This window comes from Mollisia scopiformis (assembly GCF_001500285.1).
Source record: "Mollisia scopiformis unplaced genomic scaffold LY89scaffold_4, whole genome shotgun sequence".
In the NCBI taxonomy this organism is placed as follows: domain Eukaryota; kingdom Fungi; phylum Ascomycota; class Leotiomycetes; order Helotiales; family Mollisiaceae; genus Mollisia; species Mollisia scopiformis.
The window spans coordinates 1,366,249-1,386,184 of NW_017263584.1; the positions used below are offsets into that span (position 1 = coordinate 1,366,249).

General features: G+C 48.0%; 8 protein-coding genes across 8 annotated transcripts; 4 read left to right on the top strand and 4 right to left on the bottom strand.

Moving 5' to 3' along the window:
• Positions 1-1,491: 1,491 nt before the first annotated feature.
• LY89DRAFT_665153 (uncharacterized protein) lies at positions 1,492-1,965 on the top strand (the record flags this gene model as incomplete). Its single annotated transcript, XM_018212824.1, has 1 exon — positions 1,492-1,965. The coding sequence occupies one exon, from the start codon at positions 1,492-1,494 to the stop codon at positions 1,963-1,965; it is 474 nt and encodes a 157-aa protein (XP_018076363.1).
• Positions 1,966-2,681: 716 nt separating this feature from the next.
• On the top strand, positions 2,682-3,514 carry LY89DRAFT_391103 (replication factor A protein 3). Its single transcript, XM_018207190.1, has 2 exons — positions 2,682-3,181; positions 3,242-3,514. Exons 1-2 carry the CDS (start codon positions 2,926-2,928, stop codon positions 3,310-3,312), a joined length of 327 nt encoding a protein of 108 aa, XP_018076364.1. The 5' UTR covers positions 2,682-2,925; the 3' UTR covers positions 3,313-3,514.
• Positions 3,500-7,867, bottom strand: LY89DRAFT_391107 (uncharacterized protein). The gene is made up of 3 exons (XM_018207191.1): positions 7,542-7,867; positions 5,092-7,485; positions 3,500-5,044 (listed from the first exon to the last, which is right to left on the bottom strand). Exons 1-3 carry the CDS (start codon positions 7,663-7,665, stop codon positions 3,717-3,719), a joined length of 3,846 nt encoding a protein of 1,281 aa, XP_018076365.1. The 5' UTR covers positions 7,666-7,867; the 3' UTR covers positions 3,500-3,716.
• A 309-nt stretch (positions 7,868-8,176) lies between these two features.
• Positions 8,177-10,155, bottom strand: LY89DRAFT_681349 (ClpP/crotonase). Its single transcript, XM_018214272.1, has 2 exons — positions 9,957-10,155; positions 8,177-9,906 (listed from the first exon to the last, which is right to left on the bottom strand). Exons 1-2 carry the CDS (start codon positions 10,005-10,007, stop codon positions 8,476-8,478), a joined length of 1,482 nt encoding a protein of 493 aa, XP_018076366.1. The 5' UTR covers positions 10,008-10,155; the 3' UTR covers positions 8,177-8,475.
• Positions 10,156-10,256: 101 nt separating this feature from the next.
• Positions 10,257-10,929, top strand: LY89DRAFT_681350 (small nuclear ribonucleoprotein Sm D2). The gene is made up of 4 exons (XM_018214273.1): positions 10,257-10,316; positions 10,366-10,398; positions 10,459-10,716; positions 10,783-10,929. The coding sequence occupies exons 1-4, from the start codon at positions 10,297-10,299 to the stop codon at positions 10,823-10,825; spliced, it is 354 nt and encodes a 117-aa protein (XP_018076367.1). The 5' UTR covers positions 10,257-10,296; the 3' UTR covers positions 10,826-10,929.
• Positions 10,930-11,274: 345 nt separating this feature from the next.
• LY89DRAFT_391136 (P-loop containing nucleoside triphosphate hydrolase protein) lies at positions 11,275-15,022 on the bottom strand. Its single transcript, XM_018207192.1, has 6 exons — positions 14,891-15,022; positions 14,809-14,829; positions 13,798-14,759; positions 12,211-13,707; positions 11,839-12,161; positions 11,275-11,787 (listed from the first exon to the last, which is right to left on the bottom strand). Exons 1-6 carry the CDS (start codon positions 14,951-14,953, stop codon positions 11,405-11,407), a joined length of 3,249 nt encoding a protein of 1,082 aa, XP_018076368.1. The 5' UTR covers positions 14,954-15,022; the 3' UTR covers positions 11,275-11,404.
• Positions 15,023-15,788: 766 nt separating this feature from the next.
• Positions 15,789-17,067, top strand: LY89DRAFT_576902 (PH-domain-containing protein; the record flags this gene model as incomplete). The annotated part of the gene is made up of 2 exons (XM_018208862.1): positions 15,789-16,010; positions 16,066-17,067. 2 exons carry the CDS (start codon positions 15,789-15,791, stop codon positions 17,065-17,067), a joined length of 1,224 nt encoding a protein of 407 aa, XP_018076369.1.
• Positions 17,068-17,366: 299 nt separating this feature from the next.
• Positions 17,367-19,154, bottom strand: LY89DRAFT_681353 (uncharacterized protein). Its single transcript, XM_018214274.1, has 3 exons — positions 18,973-19,154; positions 18,394-18,918; positions 17,367-18,319 (listed from the first exon to the last, which is right to left on the bottom strand). The coding sequence occupies exons 1-3, from the start codon at positions 19,099-19,101 to the stop codon at positions 17,648-17,650; spliced, it is 1,326 nt and encodes a 441-aa protein (XP_018076370.1). The 5' UTR covers positions 19,102-19,154; the 3' UTR covers positions 17,367-17,647.
• Between the last annotated feature and the right edge of the window lie 782 nt (positions 19,155-19,936).

Below are 19,936 nucleotides of genomic sequence, written 5' to 3' on the forward strand. Positions count from 1 at the left end.
TATTTGTAGAGGAGTTCCATTTGACAGGTCAAACAGTTTAGTTACTACTCTATTCCACGAAGGATTTCAAAGCAGAGTGATGATCCCGACTTTTCTCCCCCAAAAAGAAATTCTTGGTCTTTGGAGCAATTGATCAGATCCCGAAAGGAAAGATAAGAGGATGGCTATGGCGTTCATCCTGGGAAGTCGACGGCATGGGAATTTTGATGGATTGCCATGCCGCCTCTACCACGTTTGACAGATCAGCATGCATGACGCAACACACGTGCCATGCAACTTTGAAATAGAAATGGAAGCAACTCCCCTATTCGATTTGCCTTCCATTCCAGAAAACTATGTGACACGAAGAAGTGGTGGAATCGCAGGTAGTTCTGCTAACAGCTCGAGTGAAAGCGTTCGATTGAATATCGCTTACTTGCTTCTCTGTCTTTGCTTCAATTCTATTTTAAATAACAGAATCGTTTTGAAGCTTTGATTTGATTATTCATTTATACTAATATTAGTGAGTAAAAAAACTCGATCAATTAAATAGTTTTAAAAAACACACCTATGCATACCTGCTCCTTGACACATCTAACACAAACACTTTCACCAAATATGCCGTCAATATCCATCTCTCCGCTTCCACTTTCCTCGCAAAAATACCCCCCCGCATCTTCAGCGAGCTTCTTTTGCTTCCGCTGTTGTCAATAAGAAGCCTAGCATTGAAAGTCTCAGCCACGTTCCAAGTCTTTTTGTATCGCGCACTCACACAAGACATTTTCTCCTGCGTTGTGTCGTAGACAGTTTACTCTCGGCACAGGTCCTGTGTCTAGCAGGGCTTGGTGAATTGAGACCTCGGCTCCAATCCTGTGGATACAACTCAAAGTGGAAAAAATGTCCCAGAGAGTCTGTCGAACCTGCAATTCGTCCAAGCATTGAGTTTGGAAGCACACGTTTCTTGTTTACGGTGAAGTTCTCGAGAATCATGTACTGTATCGGACATAACGACTGGGCTTGGAGTTCTCTGCAGGTCCAGGAGCCGGAGCCCCCAGTACAATATCTTCGCAATGCGTTATCTCGCAAATATGGAGTTCACAAGTTCTCAGATCTCATTCACTAAATGTGTTCTGCTTGCTTGCGATCATTGAGCCCGAAAACAAAATCTAGATCTGAGGGTCCTGCACGATGGGACATGAGACAAGATGTTTTTTGAAGATTGAGTTTCGCAAGCGAAAGAGGGGTCTTTTGGATTAGTGATCGAGAGTCACTTAGCTATTAGAGTTTTACGATCATTAAGCTGAGTCTGCAAGTATCGAATTTTGCAAACGCACCAATTACTTTCAGAAGAGAGTCTTGTCATGACGATTATGGTCTCCAGATCTCTAGGGGTTCATGCACGAAGGGACCAGCAGGGAAGATCCACTCGCAAACATCGAATATACAAATGCCGTTGAATTTTTTCTCCTGCCGATCATCTGTCCATGATCCACGAAAGTCCTTCAAGCATGCATGCACGAAGGGACAGACACGTATCGATCCCGAACGTTCGAGATAACCGCTCAAATCTCGACGAGATCAGCACCGGCCACACCTAGAGCCTTCAATAGCCAGCGCCAGGCCTGCGCGATCTCCTCCACCCTCTCTACATCAGGTTCACCGGAATGGGACTTCCTACCTTTTGACCAAATCCTCTGGCAACAACTCCTCTTTGCTTTCAAATCAACGCCGTCCAATCGCCAATTCCGACTTGGACCCCTCCATCCTGTTTCTGCTCCTGAAAGCCAACGAACCTATACACCTTCCGAAACAACGCCGCCAACATTTGCAAGCGAACGAACGACCCCTCATTCACCCAGCCGACGACCAGAAGCAAAAGCAGCACTCTCGGACCCTGGAGACGAGAAGCCCTCGACGCCACCATGCACATCCGCCTTGGAAGAGAGACACTTCCAACGGAGACACTCTCCGGATCCCTGTCGATGACTATGTACGAACGGTAGATGCCAAAGAGAATGGTGGATAAGACCGGTCTGGCCGAGGAGGGAACCTGGAAGCGGTCTCCCGGTGTCAGAGGTTCGAGAAATATTCGCAATATCTTCAAGAAAAGAGAGAGAGAGAATGGTGGCATTAGAGTTTCATGTATACTCAACCGCATCAAGACAGCCAAACCTTAAAACACACACACACACACACCACTTACTCCAAATTCTGTTATGTAAGTCTTTCAAACCAGAGCTGTATCCCCAAAGACGGCCCAGCCCCCTGCGATCCCAGTCCGCTTTTCAAACAGTCCACAGATCTCGGAAATTTCTCGACTTCTTATAGTCCCAGAAAGCCAGGACATGCAAGCGTTTTTTTGGTGGGATTGCTTCGAAGGCAGGTCTGCGTGTGTGGTGGCGAGAATTGCGGCCCTTCTTTTCAACTGCGAGGATTTTCAGGGAGACGAGAAAAACATGTGACTTGCGCTGTTTCCAATGCCTGGAAGATGGGGTTTGATGATGGGTATTAGAAGGGCCATAGTCTAGAAATAAAGTGGCGAGTATCGAGAGCGATATTCAACCCCTCCTTTGGAAGACTGTTGGAGCTGTAAGAGGAGAATTAAACACGTGATATCCACTGTAGGACAGGCGGGAGTTGGTAGTTTCCGTTCGAAAGGTAATATAGGATTCTCACGCTTTTATAGCGATTGTGGACTTGAAGAAAACTCTGAATGTCTACCTACATTCTCTCTCCTTTTATCAGACAACGAAATGCAGAAGATGTCCAAAAGCTTGCCGTAATTTAGCCCTTCACGTGCTACCGCGAATCGCGTCAATTTCGCGTCTCTCAAACCTTCTCCATTTTCATCTCAGCAACCTCTCCACGAACACCAAGCCCAGCCCACTTCCACCACCAAACCAGCTCCTCTACTCCCCACCCATCGACCCCCCACAACCAAACAAAATGGCAGAACCAACCCTCTCAACCCCCCGCATAACCTCCCAATACCTCGACACCTTCATCTCGCGCACCATCCGCCTCATCGGCAAAGTAACGCAGCTCCGCGGCGAGACGGCCACCATCGACAGCGAAGGCAACGTCACGGCGCTCTTGAACCGCGACGCGCACCTCACGGTCGGGAACGCGGTCGAGGTTGTGGGGAAGGTAAATCAGGATCTGAGTGTTAAGGTTTTGAGGGCTACGGATTTGGGGAGAGATGGTGAGTTTCTTGTTATGGGAGGGGGGAAGAGGGGGTTGGGCTAATGTTGGGGTGATGTAGTGGATTATACGGCGATCAGTGCGGTGGTTGATGCTACGCATCGGTATAAGGAGATTTTTTATGCGGAGTGAGGGATCGACTTAAGGGACTATGGGAGAGGATTGGAGTTAGGCTTTGCTGCTGGGAAGGGATGACTGAAGAATAGAGACTAGCTTCCAGCTACAACATGAAGGACATGATTCGGTCTCTTAAGAATTCTTGGCACGATGAATGAATGCATCACGAATTACTATAACGAAAAAGGCTCGTTTAATTATTGTGATTCTTTTACATATCGAATAGTCATTGAGCTCGTTAAACAGTACTGTCGTACGCTAAGGATTGGCAATTGTATGCTTTAGCAATGCAATCATGCTGCTCCTCTCGAAAATGCTAATCAAACGCCATCTCCATGCAGAAAATGCCCATGTATCCTGACAATAATCCAACACCACGCTATGCAAAAATATACAACATAAAGAAAATATGGCAACGTTCAGGTTGACGGTTCGTTGCTCGCATCCTTGTCACCCAACTTGCTCGGGGACTCCATAGGCTCCTCTTTGACCTTGATCTCAGGTGAGACCTCCTGCGGACCGAAACGGCCGAATTCATCCCAATTGATGTTGCTTCCACCACCACCTCTGGTCAACGGATCTTCGTACAGGTTGAACGTCCTTGGAGAACTTGGCATAGGAGCATCAGTGGAGAAGAGGTCTTCGATATTGAAATTCATATCGTAGTTATGATTCGGCGCCATATTTGGCAATTCTGGCAGGTTGGCCAAGTTGCTGAAATCAAACTCCACGCCATGTCGTGTAGGCGACGGTTGATTATTGGCTTCAGACATCATTTGATTAAGTGTCGCCGTGAAAGGAGACTCGAATATCGAGTCATCGTGATTCCGTGGTGAGCGACGTCGTCCAGCAGTGCCCGGTGTTCGTGTTGGTGTTTGATTGAATGCGAGCGACTGCCCTGGCGATTTGTTGGATCTGATCGATCGAGAGACGCTTCGCGTGATGGGCCGGTGGCTAGGAGTAGGTCTCGTTGGTGTTTTGAAAGGATTCGCAGCCGGTGACTTCTGGACTGGTGTAGTAGGTCGAGCATCGTCTCCTTTTGCCAATTCCTCTTCGAAGAGCTTCATCAGATCGGCATCCATAGCATCTGCGTCAATGGCAGGCGGGCAATTCTCCTTATTCTGAGACTCAATCATGCTCCCTTTCGGCGACCGGAACTCGGTAGCGATGGTGACAACATTGGCTACCACCTCTCCCAACACTTTAGGGGAACCATCCTTTCTTGGTGAAGGGAAGAGCAATCTGCGTGTAGATCCTAGTTCCTCCTCTTCAACCTCGATCGGACTGTGCTGTGTTCCCGCCCACCGAGCTGGACTAGATTGAATGGCCCGCCTCAACGCGGCTGATGCTGCATCAGAAGTCATAGCATTTAGGCGTTTCTTGGGACGCCCGCTACCTGAACGCTTTCGTTGCTCTTCGATTGTCGCTCCTTGTGGTTGTTGGTTTTGAGTTGCTCTGTTAATTTCATTAGGAGAGATGCCTTCTGGAGGTCCCATTCCGTCAAATTGAGGAGGATATCCTTCCGACTGAGGGAAGTTCGCTTCAGATTGAGGGAAATAAGCCTCTGATGGGGGGAAATTTGCTTCCGAAGTCGGGAGCATAACACTGGAAGGCTGAGATTTCTTTGCCCTTGGTCGTTGCTGTGGTTTCTTTCTCTCTCCACCTTTGGCTCTCTCTTGTGGCCCATTGCTCTCCCATCGATTTTCTGGTCGCTGAGTCTTGTATTTGGACATCCAAATTCCACAAGCTATGTCTGTTAGATCAATAACCACCCAGATTTGATGTTAGACTTACGATTGCAGAGTAAAAACTCCGTGAACTCGGCCATATTTTCGCCTTCTGCTAAGAACTTCTTGATCAGCTGGTACGAAGTGGGTTCGCCATTGTCATCCCGAGTCAAAATATTGATAGCGGTGACACGACCTGGGTCGTCAGAGTACTCGTAGTATCCGGGCCGGCCCAACATATGCTTCGACCAAGCTTTTCGCCAAGTAGGAGTGTCAATAGCGCCACAGTTACTACAATACGGAGGCATTTCTCCATTTGCAACTGCATTCTCAAGCTTATTTTTGATCGAATCTCGCTTTGCTTGCATTGTTCGGCTAAATGGTACACCTGGTCTTGTAGACTGCAAATCTTGCTGTGGCGGTTGGTAGGACATCTCCGCTGGAGGTATAGGCGCCTCAGTAGCTGGATGAGGAGCTTCTGACCATGTCTGGGATCTTTGGAGGCTGGAAGGTGGCAAAGCTGGATCACTGGCAGGAATCTGGGGGAAAGTGAGCGATCCTAACGATGCAGTACGTGCCATCATTCTAGAGCCAGGCCGAGAATTCGGGGCAACAGTGGACACAGTAGGTTGCTGCATTTCTGGAGGTTGAGACGTCGACTGTTGGGGCTCAGACGAACGACGCGCCACATTGCCAGGCACTTCGGGAGTTGCTTGCTGCTGTACTGGGGCCACTATGCCAGGATAGCTCATAGAGTTTGTCCTGGAAGCTGTTCGGTTTGTCTTCTTTAATGGCGGAAGGACTTGACCGTCTTCTGACATGACACTGCCAGCACGAGACGTAGCTGCTTTAGATTTGGCTCTAGACTCTGCTTGACGTGGTGGATCGATGATAGGCATCCTGGTTGGCAGAAGTTCAACTGGGCCGGGCATAACCTCTTGAATATTGAACTCAATATACGGCTGTTCAATAGGAGATCGCTGGTCTTGAGGAGGTTGGGTTGGGATCATGTCGACCTCATCCTCGATTCCCCCGCACAACAAATTGTCGTCGTCACCAAATAGATCTTCTAAAGAGCCGCTCATGAAGCCAGAGTCTGTTCTTGGCATTTGTGGTAGGACCGGACTTGACAGGACGGGTGGACTTGACCGCATGGGCGTGCCTGGTCGTGTTCTCATCAGTGGAGGTGACGAGCCGATTTCGGGCGGGGTGGGAGCTGGACTCATATTTCGTTCTGGGGAAGGCTGAGCCGACTCGATAGAGAACATAATTTGGTCTTCCGGCCTTGGGAGGGTCGGATAAGGAGAGATGTGTGGTCGACCGTTGCCTAACATCTGGTTGAAGGAGTCTCGTCGTACACTGCTGTCCGCAGGAGCGGTGGTCTTGATACTCGGCTTCCTAGGCACCGGAGTAGGCGCTCGTGGCAACTCCTGGAGATGATTTGGGCCTACAGTTTGGTTGGGATTCATGGCAATTGGACGGAAGAGTCGTAGTGAGCCGGAGGTGCTTGCTGCAACTCGTAGAGAATCTGATCCTGCGCCCAACGATGTGTTGCTGTTCCAGTCTGCTTTAGTAACTTTAGCTCTCTTCTTGGGAGCTGGACCTTCGTCTCCATCCGTCCCTTCCTCGTACCCAGATGTATTTCCACCAGCATTCTGCGCAACCTTGGGTTTCCGAGGCGCTCTAGGTCTCTTTACAGACGCCCTCGAATTGGGCCGAGAATTAGCCTTATTCTTCCCTGTGGCCGTCGTTGTGTTGCATGGTACATCACTTCCTGGGTTTTCTGGCACCTTCGTCGGGTTGAAGGGGTCCATTGCGGTCTGCTGTTGCATGCTGGGGCTCAACAACTGATTCATTACTTCCATACTGACTCCATCACGTTGATTGTTGTTGGGAAGAGGCTGAGGAACTGGCGAGGGCTTGTTTGTCATCTGGCCGATGCCCGGATTCGATTGAAGGAAAGATGTCCATTCGTTCGGGTCAAATCCAGGAGGCAAGACCTTGCTCAACTCTCTGTACTTCTCCATTGTGCTCAGGTATTCACTTTGTAAGACTGTTGGTACAGGGACAAGTCTGAGCTTGACCTCCAGTGTTTCCTTTACTCCATTTGTGAACAGACCCATGATATTCTTGCAGACTCGGCCAGTGATAAGCTGCCGTGACTGATGTGCCGGAGCATCGGGAGTCGGGGAAGCAGTAGCCAGTGCCCACGATAGCATTCCTTGTCCTACGAGCGGGTTATCATATTCGGAGTAGTCGTATGCGTAAACCGTATAATCTGGACTCAGTCGGGCAACAAGTTCTGGGCTGCACTGCACAATGGCGTTTATGCAGGTCTTCAACTCGATCACACCAATAGTTGTAGTCTCGTCCATAGCGACAGTCTGTATCTGTAACACATGGGGCCATCGTGCCAAACAATTCGTCTTGTTCTGGTCGTCGAACGTGTAAAGAACCTTGACTGTGTACCGAACATGATTAGTCTCTCAATACTTGCTAATAATCTTCAATACGTACGCCTCATAGGTCTGACTGATACTCCTTCTTCATTATCCCCATTGCTTGGAGCCATTGGAGGCTCTTGAGGTTGTGTATTCTGCCAGGGAGAAAGGCTTGGAGGTGTCCCAGTTGGAGCCGACATTGCGATTGCTTGCTAGCCGCAATGCCGGAATTGAGAAGTTTATTGCGTCTTATGAAGCTCCAAAGGTTTGAAGAGAAGTGCCCGAAGTCATCGAACAAAGGTGGAGTCGCGTCTTTCAAGATCTTGGAGGATAATTCTGGTGGCTAGTACCATGCTCGCGTGTTCGGTCGCGACGCGTTGAAGAATGTTGAAAAGGTGAATCAGAGATTATGATGCGGGGTGGTCGAAGAATTCACTATTAGATCGAACCAGAGTAACCGATTGCACCTCTTGAAACTATTTCTAACAAAGGCGTTTAATTGTATGAGAAGTCGTGGTACTTTGAAGGTATGTTGACTCTCGAATGATGGCAGCCAATGAACACGAATACGCTAGTATTGCCGCTAGCGTGAGTTGTGGCCTGGCTCAGCGGATAAGGCACAAGGCACAAAGCCAAGAATTTATATCTGCGTTCTTGGTATCTCCCGGTCGACCGTAAATTTCACAAAGTGAGATGGAAAAAGGCAGCACACCAACTCAAAAATCATTCATTATTTGCAGAGCGGGGTAGAGCTCCCTTTTATAATTTCGGCAGAAGAAAAGTTCGGTGATACCGCGCTTAATGCCATGACTCAGCCAGTTTTAGGCCCATAGGCAACATACCAATCACATGATTCACCCTCCTTTCTATTCTTTCAGCGAGATTATTTTTCTCCTGCGACCGCTAACTTATCAACACCCGCAACATTGCCGTATCATCCGATCTGATGTACAAATCTCACACATCTATCATACACATCTAGTACATTCGCCACATCGTTCTAAGTGTACCTACTGGGCAACTTCCTGAGACTCAGATATCCACTGTGCCTTGTTGTTGTGATCCACTTGAGTTTTTCTGTTCACCACTTCCTCCACCACCTCTTTCACTCCTTGCTTGCCCTTTCTTGCATCCACGAAGCGTTTCACAATATCCTTTCGACTCAAGACGCCACCCTTAACCACGTTCTCGATTTGTTTCTCGGTAGGTACATTAAATCGTGCAAATGGGTAATGTTTGTAGTCGTCTGTACTGAGTAACTGAAGGTTTTCCGCACCAGGCTCGATCTCGAAAAATGGATCTGCAATGTTGTCCTCAGGTTTGATATCCTCCAGAGAGGCTGGCTGCCACGCGGGCTTTCCGTCTTTGCGTATCAGCAGCGCGTGCACGCCTTCGGTGAAGTCTGGATGACGCATAAATTTCCCGGCAATTGAATATTCTCGTTGGAAAGTCTGTGATATACTCCACTCGCGACCAAGTTGCATCTGTCGGAGGGTCACATACACACTAGTAGGTGAACGCTTGTGTAAGGTGGCGAGGGTCTTCTCCGCCCATTCTTTCGTTTCTCCTTCCTCCACTTTCAGTGCTTCGATAATCTCAGGCACATTTGTCTTGCCGAAACAGCGATCGATCGCTTGCCTCATGGCCCCTTGGATGAGCATAGGCTCGTCGTGTGGGAGGCCAGTACAAAATTCCTCGATGGTAGAATCAATGAGAGTTAGACGTTCTTCCAATGTATCGTAATCTTTAAATCGAAGTTCGGCCAATCGTCGTTCCAGTGCAGGTAATGACGTCGAATGAATGTAATGTGTCGCAACCCCAGCATAGAAAACGTTCACACCCTTCAGCTTCTCACTTGTTAGAGCAAGATATGTGCCCACTGCGCCTGACATTCGTGGTAAGAAGAATGAAGCTCCAACATCCGGGAAGAACCCAATCGTCGTCTCTGGCATGGCAAACATCGTTCTCTCCGTAGCTATCCGGAATGGAGCATGTATACTCAATCCAACTCCTCCTCCCATCGTTATGCCGTCCAGAAAAGCAACATACGGTTTCTTATATGTGGCAATCAGATGGTCCAGCTTGTATTCAAGGCCAAAGTAATCCGTCGACTTTGTCTGACCCTCTTCTCCTTCTAAATTGTCTATTGCAAGAGCTGCCACATCTCCACCAGCACAAAACGCCTTGGGGCCTGACCCCTTGATGACTACCACGTTGGCCATATCTGACTTCGCCCATTCTTGCAATCTAGGCACAATCTTTCGTATCATAGATCCATTGAGGGAGTGCAGTTTCGAAGGCCGATTAAGCTCGATTGTCCGAACACCGAATAACGTATTAAAGAGTACATCTTCTGGCTCGTCTCCTGGTAATTCTTTGATGACTTCTGTAGTTGTAACACTCGCATTTCCCTGTTGATCTCGCCGCGAACCGGTGGTTATCTGGATACCAATTAGCCACATAGTCACTAATGAATGTAAACACCCTTCACCTGTGCTCTGGCTGCAAATGCAGGATTGGTAATTTTTGCTCTTAATGGCATAACGGCAGATTTTGAGCTACACCTTGCGGTCGATCCAGCTCCTCTGCCACATAAATATCTTGCGAACATTAAGAAAAGGAAGTCTGAAAAGTCCAAAGAAAATCGATGGGTGGTGAAAGAATGCGGAGTACTTAAAGCTATTCCATTGACCTCGGGTTTTCCACTTGAGCTCGGCTGAGGCTGCACATAAAATAAAGTCGGAATAATAGTTGATCCGGCCCGGCGATTCTCATTTCAGACAATCGACGAGGCAGCAAAAGGTTGTTTTGACGTCTTGAACATCAACAACATGGCGGACGCAAAGATTCAGTGAGCACAATCTGCCTTTATACTGATACACAAACTAACTCGTTCTCAGGGAACTGCTGGCCAAGCCGCGCAACGAGCTCACGTACGTTTCCCTGAGGCGCATTGCAATCTTGCGAACCATCTACTAACCCCTCCTCTACAGTGAGTTCGAGATCGCGCAACTCGAGGAACACGAATTCACATCAGGTCCTCTCTCTATCCTCCAGACCGCCGTTCGATCGCATACCCAAGTCCTCATCTCGTGCCGAAACAACAGAAAACTCCTTGCACGTGTGAAGGCGTTCGATAGGCATTGCAATATGGTATTGGAGAATGTGAAGGAGATGTGGACGGAAACACCGAGAAATGCACAAGGAAAGAAGGGAAGACCTGTGAACAAGGATCGGTTCATTAGCAAGATGTGAGTGTGCTCTGGATATAAAATGCATCTGCAATCTAGAGGTTATATACTAATGTTTGATGGCAGGTTCTTACGGGGAGATTCTGTTATTCTGGTTCTTCTCAGTTGAGCTTTCTATCTGGCGCTTTTCTATGGATGGTATCTGGCAGTGGCATGGGTTGGCTCATAGTGGTTTCTCTGGAAATGAATACGACGGCGTCGAAAAGTGGCTGAATATACCAACTCTCATGTCAAGAATGCACTGAATGATATCTCAAAATTGGTCATACGTGCTTCGATCGTGTACGAACTTCCAGCAAGAAGATGAAAAGACTTCATAATGAAGGACGAGCTTCTGCAAAACTCTTTTACCTTCCCACTCGTTCGGAAGTAGAAAGTTAGTATCAAGATTGTGGGAGCGTGAAAGCAACACCAGGTTCGTAACTTCATACTTAATCTTTCATTGAATTTGGTGCGTTGTCACAGATCGAATTAAAGCAGCCACAGCAAGTCTTCGAGCTTCATTCTTCCAACGAGCACTGATTACTTTTTCGCAAGGAAATGTTAATATGAAACAAGCCTTGAAATCAACTTATGTCGCAATTCATCTCAAAGCTAAGACAAATGCTTTTTGATATCCCTAACACACCAAGTGGTATTCATCTACAATCAACTCCGCTAGTGTGCACAGTAACTACACCGAACTAAATCACCTCTTCAGGGTCTTCTGCTTCTCGGCATCCTTCACCAACTTCCTTCCTTGAACCATCAAGCCTTTCCTCTTCCTCACACCATCCATATATCTCTTTGCTACATTTTCCTTATCAGCCAACTCTCCCAGATCTTCCAAATCATCTTCCGTGAATGGAACCCAGAACGGATCTTCATCCAAGATTTCATAACCCTGGAAGATGAGTTGCGGAGAGGCGGCTCCTGATGTACGCTTTCGGATCTCGTCACTGAAGCCGAAGGACTCCGCCACGGGGAGAAGTGATTGGATGGTGAAGAACGGGGTACCTTCTTTCATGGCTTCGGAGAGGACTCGACCGCGACGTCGGGTGAGGACATCGTAGACGCGACCAAGGACTTCAGCTATTCACGTTGTCAGAATCAATACTTTGAAGAGGTAATTACAGAACTTACTGCTTGCTTGGATTTCACATGAGTACATGGCGAGTAGCAGTCTCGGACTCCAGTCCAGAAAGCCTTGCTTAATTGCTTGTTGTACCGTCTTGATCACTTCTCCTGTGAGGCGACCGAGATTATCTCTCGTAGAAGACTCCTCGTCTGTCTGTGTAACTGTCACCTCTTCAAGGAAGACGGCAATACCTTGAACAGGTTCATTGCATAGTGGTCCTTGTGCGGTGGCAAGTTGGAATGCATAGCTGATCTTGTCTGAGAAATCCCGTGCTTGAAGAGTCTCGCCTACTGTTTGCTCCTTTTCATCCGATGGATTATCTCGAAGGCTGCTAAAGTCAGTGTTTATACTCGTGTATGCGAAAGCATGCTGCTTACAACTTGCCACAGATTGCATCATCCGTCCTGTCAATCAGCAGATTTGGCCCTGTTCTTCTAGGCCCAAAAGCAGTTATTTGCTCCACAGTGTTTGCCCAAATTTCTCTTTGGCCTTTAACACTGTCGAAAGCGGCTTGAAGCTGCTTCTTGAACTCTGGTAAGGACAAGACCTTGGTACTGTCTACTAAACCGTCCTCGTCAACATCTTCCTTCTCGACTGTACCATTTGATTGAGCGCCCTTCTCTGCTGCCTGTCGGTCCGCATATAATCGCCGTATGGCTGCTGAGTTCTTCGCTAGGAACTCTGTGACTTCGGCTGGCAATGGTCGGATATTGATCTTGACGGTGACTTGCTTTGAGGTTGTGGAAGCAATAACTGTGCCTCTGCCGAGCTCTTTACTTGCAGGCGGTTTCATCTCTTCTGCTCTAACTATTGTCTCCCTGTAAGGTACAATCGGCTCACCAGCCTGGATCTCACACCTGGCGAACCGCTCTCGTAAGTCTATCAAACAGCGTTCAAGATGTAGTTCACCAGCGGTCAAAAGTACGTGCTCTCCACTTTGAAATTGTTCGTACTCGGCACAAGGATCACTCTGAACGAGGAGTTTCAGGCCCTGAATCATCTTTTCGAGATCAGCAGGATTTTCAGGTTCCAAAGCGACTCGAACTATAGGCTGAGAGCCCATGTTAACACCTGCGAGGTTGACACTCCCTTCAAGTTGACTGCATATCGTGCCAGACTTCAGTACGTGACCCTCTAAACCACCAATACCAAAAACAACGCCGGCAGGGACAGAAGTAAGAGGTTCAAGGCCTCTACCCATCAGAAGGTACAGAGCCGTGACGGTGACTTTTTGCGGCTCTGGACTTTGATGAGGGTTCGCAGGTGTGAACTTCGGAGGGATAACGTAAACCGAGTCTCCCACTGACAGTGTACCAGAGTAGATTCTGGCAAATCCAATAAGATGTTCTCGATTGGGTGTCTGTTCTTCCTCAGCTGGGACTTCTAGGCTAGTTCCTCCGATTGCTTCAGTGAGATTGTCAAGAGGATCAGGTGTTCCACCATCCTCTAGAGCTCGGGCTCTTGCGATTTCAGCACGTTTTCGACGACCCATTTCCCTGGCTTCTTCTGGACTTAAAGCTCCTCCTCGACGTTTGTTCTCTGGTAATTCGCTCTCTGGTATGGAAACCATCTTGCTGATGTACGCAACGATTGGGGCAGCCTTTGAGGTCTTGAAATTAATCATAGCATCCCTGAGGACGGGATCTACATGCGTAAAACCAGGCGAAGCATCAATGAGGGCTGGAAGTCTGCTTTCTTGGGCTGCAGGTGGTGACGGTAGAGATTCGATAACCGAGACTAAAAGTGCTGTAGATAATGGTAACCAAGAGCTGAATAGTGTTGTGAGAATAGCTCGAGGGTCTCGAGATCGTGTGATATGTGACGGAAGAGTAATATTCAAGCTTTTGGTTATCTTTTCCGTGAGGACAGGGTCACTGTGTTGATTTTAGTCAGAAATGGCACTTGGAACATTGATTGATGCTATTGTAACAATGATGAACAGAAGGAGAAGGAAGTCCACGCACCCCTTCCCATTGTCACCGCCTGTCGTAGCTTGATATACAGCCCAGATCTGGTCAAGCACTAGTTGAACAAACATCGGCTTTAGATTTCGTCCTTTCAGATGCTTTTGAGCCAAGACCTTTTTCGTCTTCGGATCTAAGTAGAAGTCTCCCCATAGTACTTTTTCCATTGCAGTTCGTTTGATTCCTAGCTTTTTCTCGTAAAGACTAGCAAATTGTCGGACAGTAAATGCCCATCCATCGATGGCACTACTGAAAATAACATTGTTTTTCTCCGGTGCGAAATAGATGTCTTCGTCATCTCTTTCTTCGTATTCATTGTTCGAAGAAATCATGCTCTCCGTGTCTATCGAAGTGCCGTTTGCTCCATTAATATCATCCTTTTGTGCTCGTTCTTGTTCCTTGGCTGCAGCTGCAGCAATTCTCTCATCCATTCTTTCTCTCCAGTTCAGATCTTCTTCCATTCTCTCACCTTGGAAAAAGCTTCCGAGGACAGCGTTGACTTGTTCTAGTAATTTGCTCAAGTGGGTATAGGCCTCGCCCGGTGTCATCTTCAGCTCTGTGACGAGACGGTCCATTTTATTGATGACCAGTAAAGGCTTCATATGTTCTACCCATGCCTGACGAAGGACTGTTACAGTCTGACTGCACACACCCTCAACCGCATCCACTAGGATAACAGCACCATCGCATAGCCGGGATGCAGTCGACACTTCGCTGCTGAAATCGATATGTCCTGGTGAGTCTATCAAATTTATGAGGTATTCTTTTTGTTCGGGCGTGGCATCTGGCGCAGATCTTCGTAGCATAGAGAAGTATAACGAAATGGCGGATGATTCCATTGTAATGCCTCGAGTCTGTTCATCTGGTCGGGAATCGAGGTATCTTATTTTGCCTGCCAGCTTTGGGGAGATGATGCCGTTCGTGGCAATAAGTGCGTCTGTGAGGGATGTTTTTCCATGGTCCTAACAACTTTTAGAGAACGTGAGAACCAAGAAGAAGATAGGTACTTACAACGTGTGCTAAGATGCAAATCTTGGATTGTTGTTAGCAAAGCAAAGATACGAAGTATGCCCCTCCATCACGAAAAACTCACATTTCTGATGCCTTCTGGATTTCGCTGCAGCGCAACCAGTTGTTCGGGATTTACGACAGGCATATTGAATGTCAGATATGTAAAGTCTCCTGGAAACCAGGGAAAAAGAGAGACGGAAGGTCGAAGCCTTTTAAAAAGTTGCGGCCGCGAATATATTTTTTATTTTGGTTATGATTCATAGCGAATCATACCAGATGCGACCCCGCGCCCGCCAAGCCAGGCCAAGCGCGCCATCTGGCAATCGACCACACGTGACTGTGATGAAGCATCTGCTCTCGTCTCCTCGTCTCCTCTTCTCTTCCTCCCACAAAGCCGCTGAAGATTTTCTACAGTTTCTGAAAGAATCAACAAACTCCACTCGTTTCTCTTCTCTTCACCAGCATTGAACACAGCCTCACCAAGATTGAACTCTTCAGACGGCGTTTCTATTTCTGCGTCCGCTTAGGGGTCTCGCTAGAGCCTGTAACATCATCTGAAGCGGCTTCCGGTGCGATCGTTGGTTCTGAGGGCGTCATCCCTGGCTCAACACAGTTTCACCAGACTCTCATTCACCCAAACTCTGGATCTCATTTTAAGCTTCGTGCCGATCAATGCTCACGTACCAATACCTTAATATCGAGCAGCATCCCCGAAAGCTATGATGGAAGAGACGGACTTTGAGAGTTTGTGTTGAGTACGCCCGTAGCGGTCGCAAACAGAATATCAGGTGGCTGAAAGAGGAGCAAGGAACAAAAGACACCGAAGAGACATCGCCAACCACCGAGCATCGACTGCAATATCAGTGGACGCCACGCCCAAATTTACAATTGCGGAGAAGCAACCTTCTGGAGCTTCTTTGCAGTCAACTACTGATCATCATACTGGCGACACCATCATGACCGAGTCATACACAATAACCATGCAGGAATCATCTCAGCCTCGTGCAATTCCAGAACGAAGCATACTCCAAATACCTCCCACCTCCTCGATCACTCTACCTCCTCCGCCTTCATCAGCTGGCCGGATACGCAGCTCACATCTCAACCTTGATACCTTTTCTCCTGTCAATCAAAATGGCAGCTTCGAGTTCGACCGTGTATTGAAGAGTGGATACGTGCAGAAGCGGACAAGGAAGACGAAGGTAGGACATTTTCAGCTGGTACAGATACAGCACCCATACTGATAATATCTCGCAGGCTTGGAAACCCGTATTTTTAGTTCTGCGACCCAATTCCCTCTCGATTTACAAAGACCAGAATGAAGATAAACTAAGACACAAGATCCACCTTTCTGACCTCACCGCTGTAGCTTTTCTGAAAGACCCCAAGCAGAAACGCCAAAATGTCTTCGGTCTATTCTCTCCCTCACGGAATTATCATCTCGAAGCACGATCGCGGAAAGATGCTGAAGAATGGGTTGGACTCATCAGACAAGAGGCGCGAATTGAAGAAGAGGAGGAGGAGATGCTCCTTGCCAGCCCCTCCGGAAATTTGACGAATCCATACAACGGCTTCGATCGTGCAATGCAAAAGCATCACGAGCAGAAACTCCTTCACGACGAGCGCCTGGGATCAAGTTCTCCCGAACCCACAGATCCCATACCCCGCACTCAACGAACAGAAGCACTGGGGCTCCATGCGCCTAGACGGCCCTCACATACAATTGAATACTCAGGAAACGAAGTCTCAGACATGTCAGACGCTGATTTAACGCGTGCTCGAAACCACTCGTCCGTGTCCATGCCCGAAGAGCCGCTCGCTGTCCAAGCGCCAGGATCTCGCCCAATATTAGACGCTCGAAACACCAGTCAGGTCAGCGTCACATCACCGGCCACAGAGCAAGACCCCAATTCGTCCGAGCGCGTAGTCTGGCAAGGCTACCTCTTATACTTGAAGACCATTCGTGGTGTTCGCCAATGGAAGGATCTTTGGGTTGTCGTCCGTCCAAAAAGTATTCATATGTATAAGAATGATTCGGAATACTCACCTATCTTGATCATTCCGCTGAGTTCGGTCATTAATGCGGTTGAGATTGACCCGTTGAGCAGGAGCAAAACACATTGCTTGCAAGTAATCACAGAAGAGAAAAGCTACAAGTTCTGCGCTCATAATGAAGACACGTTGGATACCAGTCTTGGAGCATTGAAGAGCTTATTAGCGAAACGAAAAGAGCATGAGGGCAAGATTGTCAGGCGATGATCGCCGTGATCACTTGGATTGTTCGAGTAATGATGATATTGCGGTGTTCAGGATATGAAAATAGGTCTGGTTGGGTGACGAACGAAAGCACGTACATAAACGAATTACTGGCCGGGCCTGGTACATTTGGGCGCTGGCGGCTTGGGGCTGATTGCTGTACGTGTTACGGCTATGTCTAACGTATTATGAGTTATGATTCTGTAAATGTAATGCTGTCATGAACATTAAACTTTAACTTCGAGGCCCATTCTTCAGTGATGTACATGCGGAATCCAAGTGAAGCATTACTTCTTCTATTGCTTTCATCTATTCCTACACCGTCGATGTGCTTGCATATAAGAGCAAGCCATCGAATGCTCTCAACGAGCTATTTATCTATCCTACAACTTCATTGCATTGCACGAAGAGAAAGTATTCTTTCGACCCATGCTCCCTCATGCTGTCAACAAATCAATCATTAAGGTTCCCCCAATCATCGCGATCATTCATGAAACGTAAGTCATCAGCCTCAAAGCAGAAAAAAAGAAGGAAAGAAACGCTAACGCCTAAACCGCATAAAGCAACAATTGAGATGGGCAGATCAGTACTGAGTGATGACGTCCGGAATATGATCCTCGACACTTTCCTCGAGAACAGCAACTCCTCCTTCGACTTCTAGAGGCTCGCTGCTGAACGAACCGATTCCTTCGCCGTTGGTCAGTTCTGCTTCTTCCATGGGTGTCAATACAGTGAGTTCGGAACCATCTTCTGGGGCAGTCGAGTACGCAGTGTCGGAATCCTCTTCTTCTTCAGCAGCAGCAGCGACGTCCATCTGAACACCGGCTTCAGAATCATTAGGGCAAGAACCTGGTCGACTAATAGTCTCGATCTCCTCATCGGTTTGCGTGGGAAGAGGGATGTTGAGAACACCTGAGATGGGGCGGAAAGGTGGGCGTAGGCGAGTCAAGGTTGGAGTTGGTGGGAAGGGAATATCGCTCCAGTAAGGGGTAGGTGGTGGGAAAGAACCATTTGTTGGTGACAGCGGAGTCATGCGGGCGGGAACTTCGGGAACGAAATTTGGCATGGATAATGAGGTAGGAAGTCCACGGGATGCGGTGCCAGTGCTGGGGGAGGTAATGACTTGAGACTGGGACGACGAAGGATCACTTTGAGGACCCGAGATACCGAGGCCTTGAGCTGCTGGTGATGGAGAGCGGCTGGCGGCAGGACGATAATAGCGACGCTTCCTGTAATAGTTGTTTGGGATGAGTCTCTATTAGAGAAGTTAACCTTGGTTATGAGCATCGAGGTTGGGAAGACCTGCAGAAGGCCTGATGTGTAACTTACCAATTCCTTCGTAGGGTTTGGACGTAATCCAAGGTTTGCAACAACTCGAGCAGATGCAACAGTACGCTGGCCCGTAAACCTGAAGCTGAATCCATGAATAGCCTCACGAGGAAGATCTCCATCTGCAATACCACCAAGGCTGAGCCATGATCGCTCACGGCTGTGTGGCTTACAAGTATGGCAGAACTTGACCTTGCACTCGCCTCCTAGGACTGGCAACCATGGCTTTTGGCCTGGCAGCAGCGGTGGATCTGGCTCTCTTTCTGGCTTTTCGGACCATATAATGTCTCCGTTGGCATCATGGGACCATTCGTAAGGAGCATGTTGGATCCCAAGAGTTGCGATTCTAGCCTGCTGCAACAGAAACTCTCTCTGATTGAGGATCCTACTAACCTGGTCGAACGAGTACGTCTCTAGTTGTGCATCATTAACTTCTTGCCAGAAGCCCGTCTTTCTCTGTCGCGCACTTGGACTTCTGATTCCTGACTTGGCTTTGAAGATGTCGTCGAGAGCATCGAACTTTTTCTATGCTTTGAATCAGTGACAATGTAAAAGTGGAGGAACATGATTAGAACATACCACAACACCCTTCTCTTCTTCATCCTCGAGGTACATCTCGCGGTCTTGGGTGCAAGCCCAGAGCCAACCATTTGGGGAAGCTTCGCCACAAATAACACATGGAAGCTTCTTGGTGAAGAAGCGCGTCATTGTGAGGTGGGAACATTGTTCAGCGTAAGGTTTCTCTTGTGGGAGTATCTTAGGAGGGACAGATCTTGGACGTGGAGGTAGATCAGACGGGACACTGGAGGTACTTGGGGCCAACGTGCGCCGTGGTTGCAGCCAGGTGGGTTCGAGAGAGGAAGTCGACATGGTGTTCGATGTACTCAAGGTAGAGCTCGACGATTCGAGAGACGACGCGCGTGGAGGATTAGACATTGCGCACTAATCGTCACGTTCGATCTGGCTACGCCTGGGCGTGTTGTTCTCGGGGTGGTTTGGCGTTTGGAGTTGAGTTGTGGTTGAAGAGAGACTTGCCGCTTATTTTGATATCGCGATTCACCACTGACGTGAAGCTGAGCATCTATCGAAGGCTTGAAAACCACAACGCGAGTCTCTGAAAGACTAAAGAAGCCCAACAAAATTTTTCAAATACAATGCAACTCAATTCATCAATTGGAATGACCTGGTGCTGAATTAAAATTAGACAAATGTGCTCTTCGTCCAGGGCACTTCATATTCCTCATTGCCTCTCTAAGCACTCTTCTGAGCAAGGACATTACAATGGGACGGAACAAGTACAATGCTAACGACAGACATTCTTTCGTGCAGATTGTCTCTTCTGAGTACTAGCATTCGGCCACCAGGCAGGCCATTTACTTACTTCACCTGGCGATGGTATAGCAGCAGTGTTACTTACGCACAACGCAACAAAACAACACAATACAATACATAGTGATAATACGAAGGATTACGATTGGCTTGATCAATAACATGTGCCAAGTCTGATCAAATGGAATCTACTCCGCGAGACTTGATTGAAGAC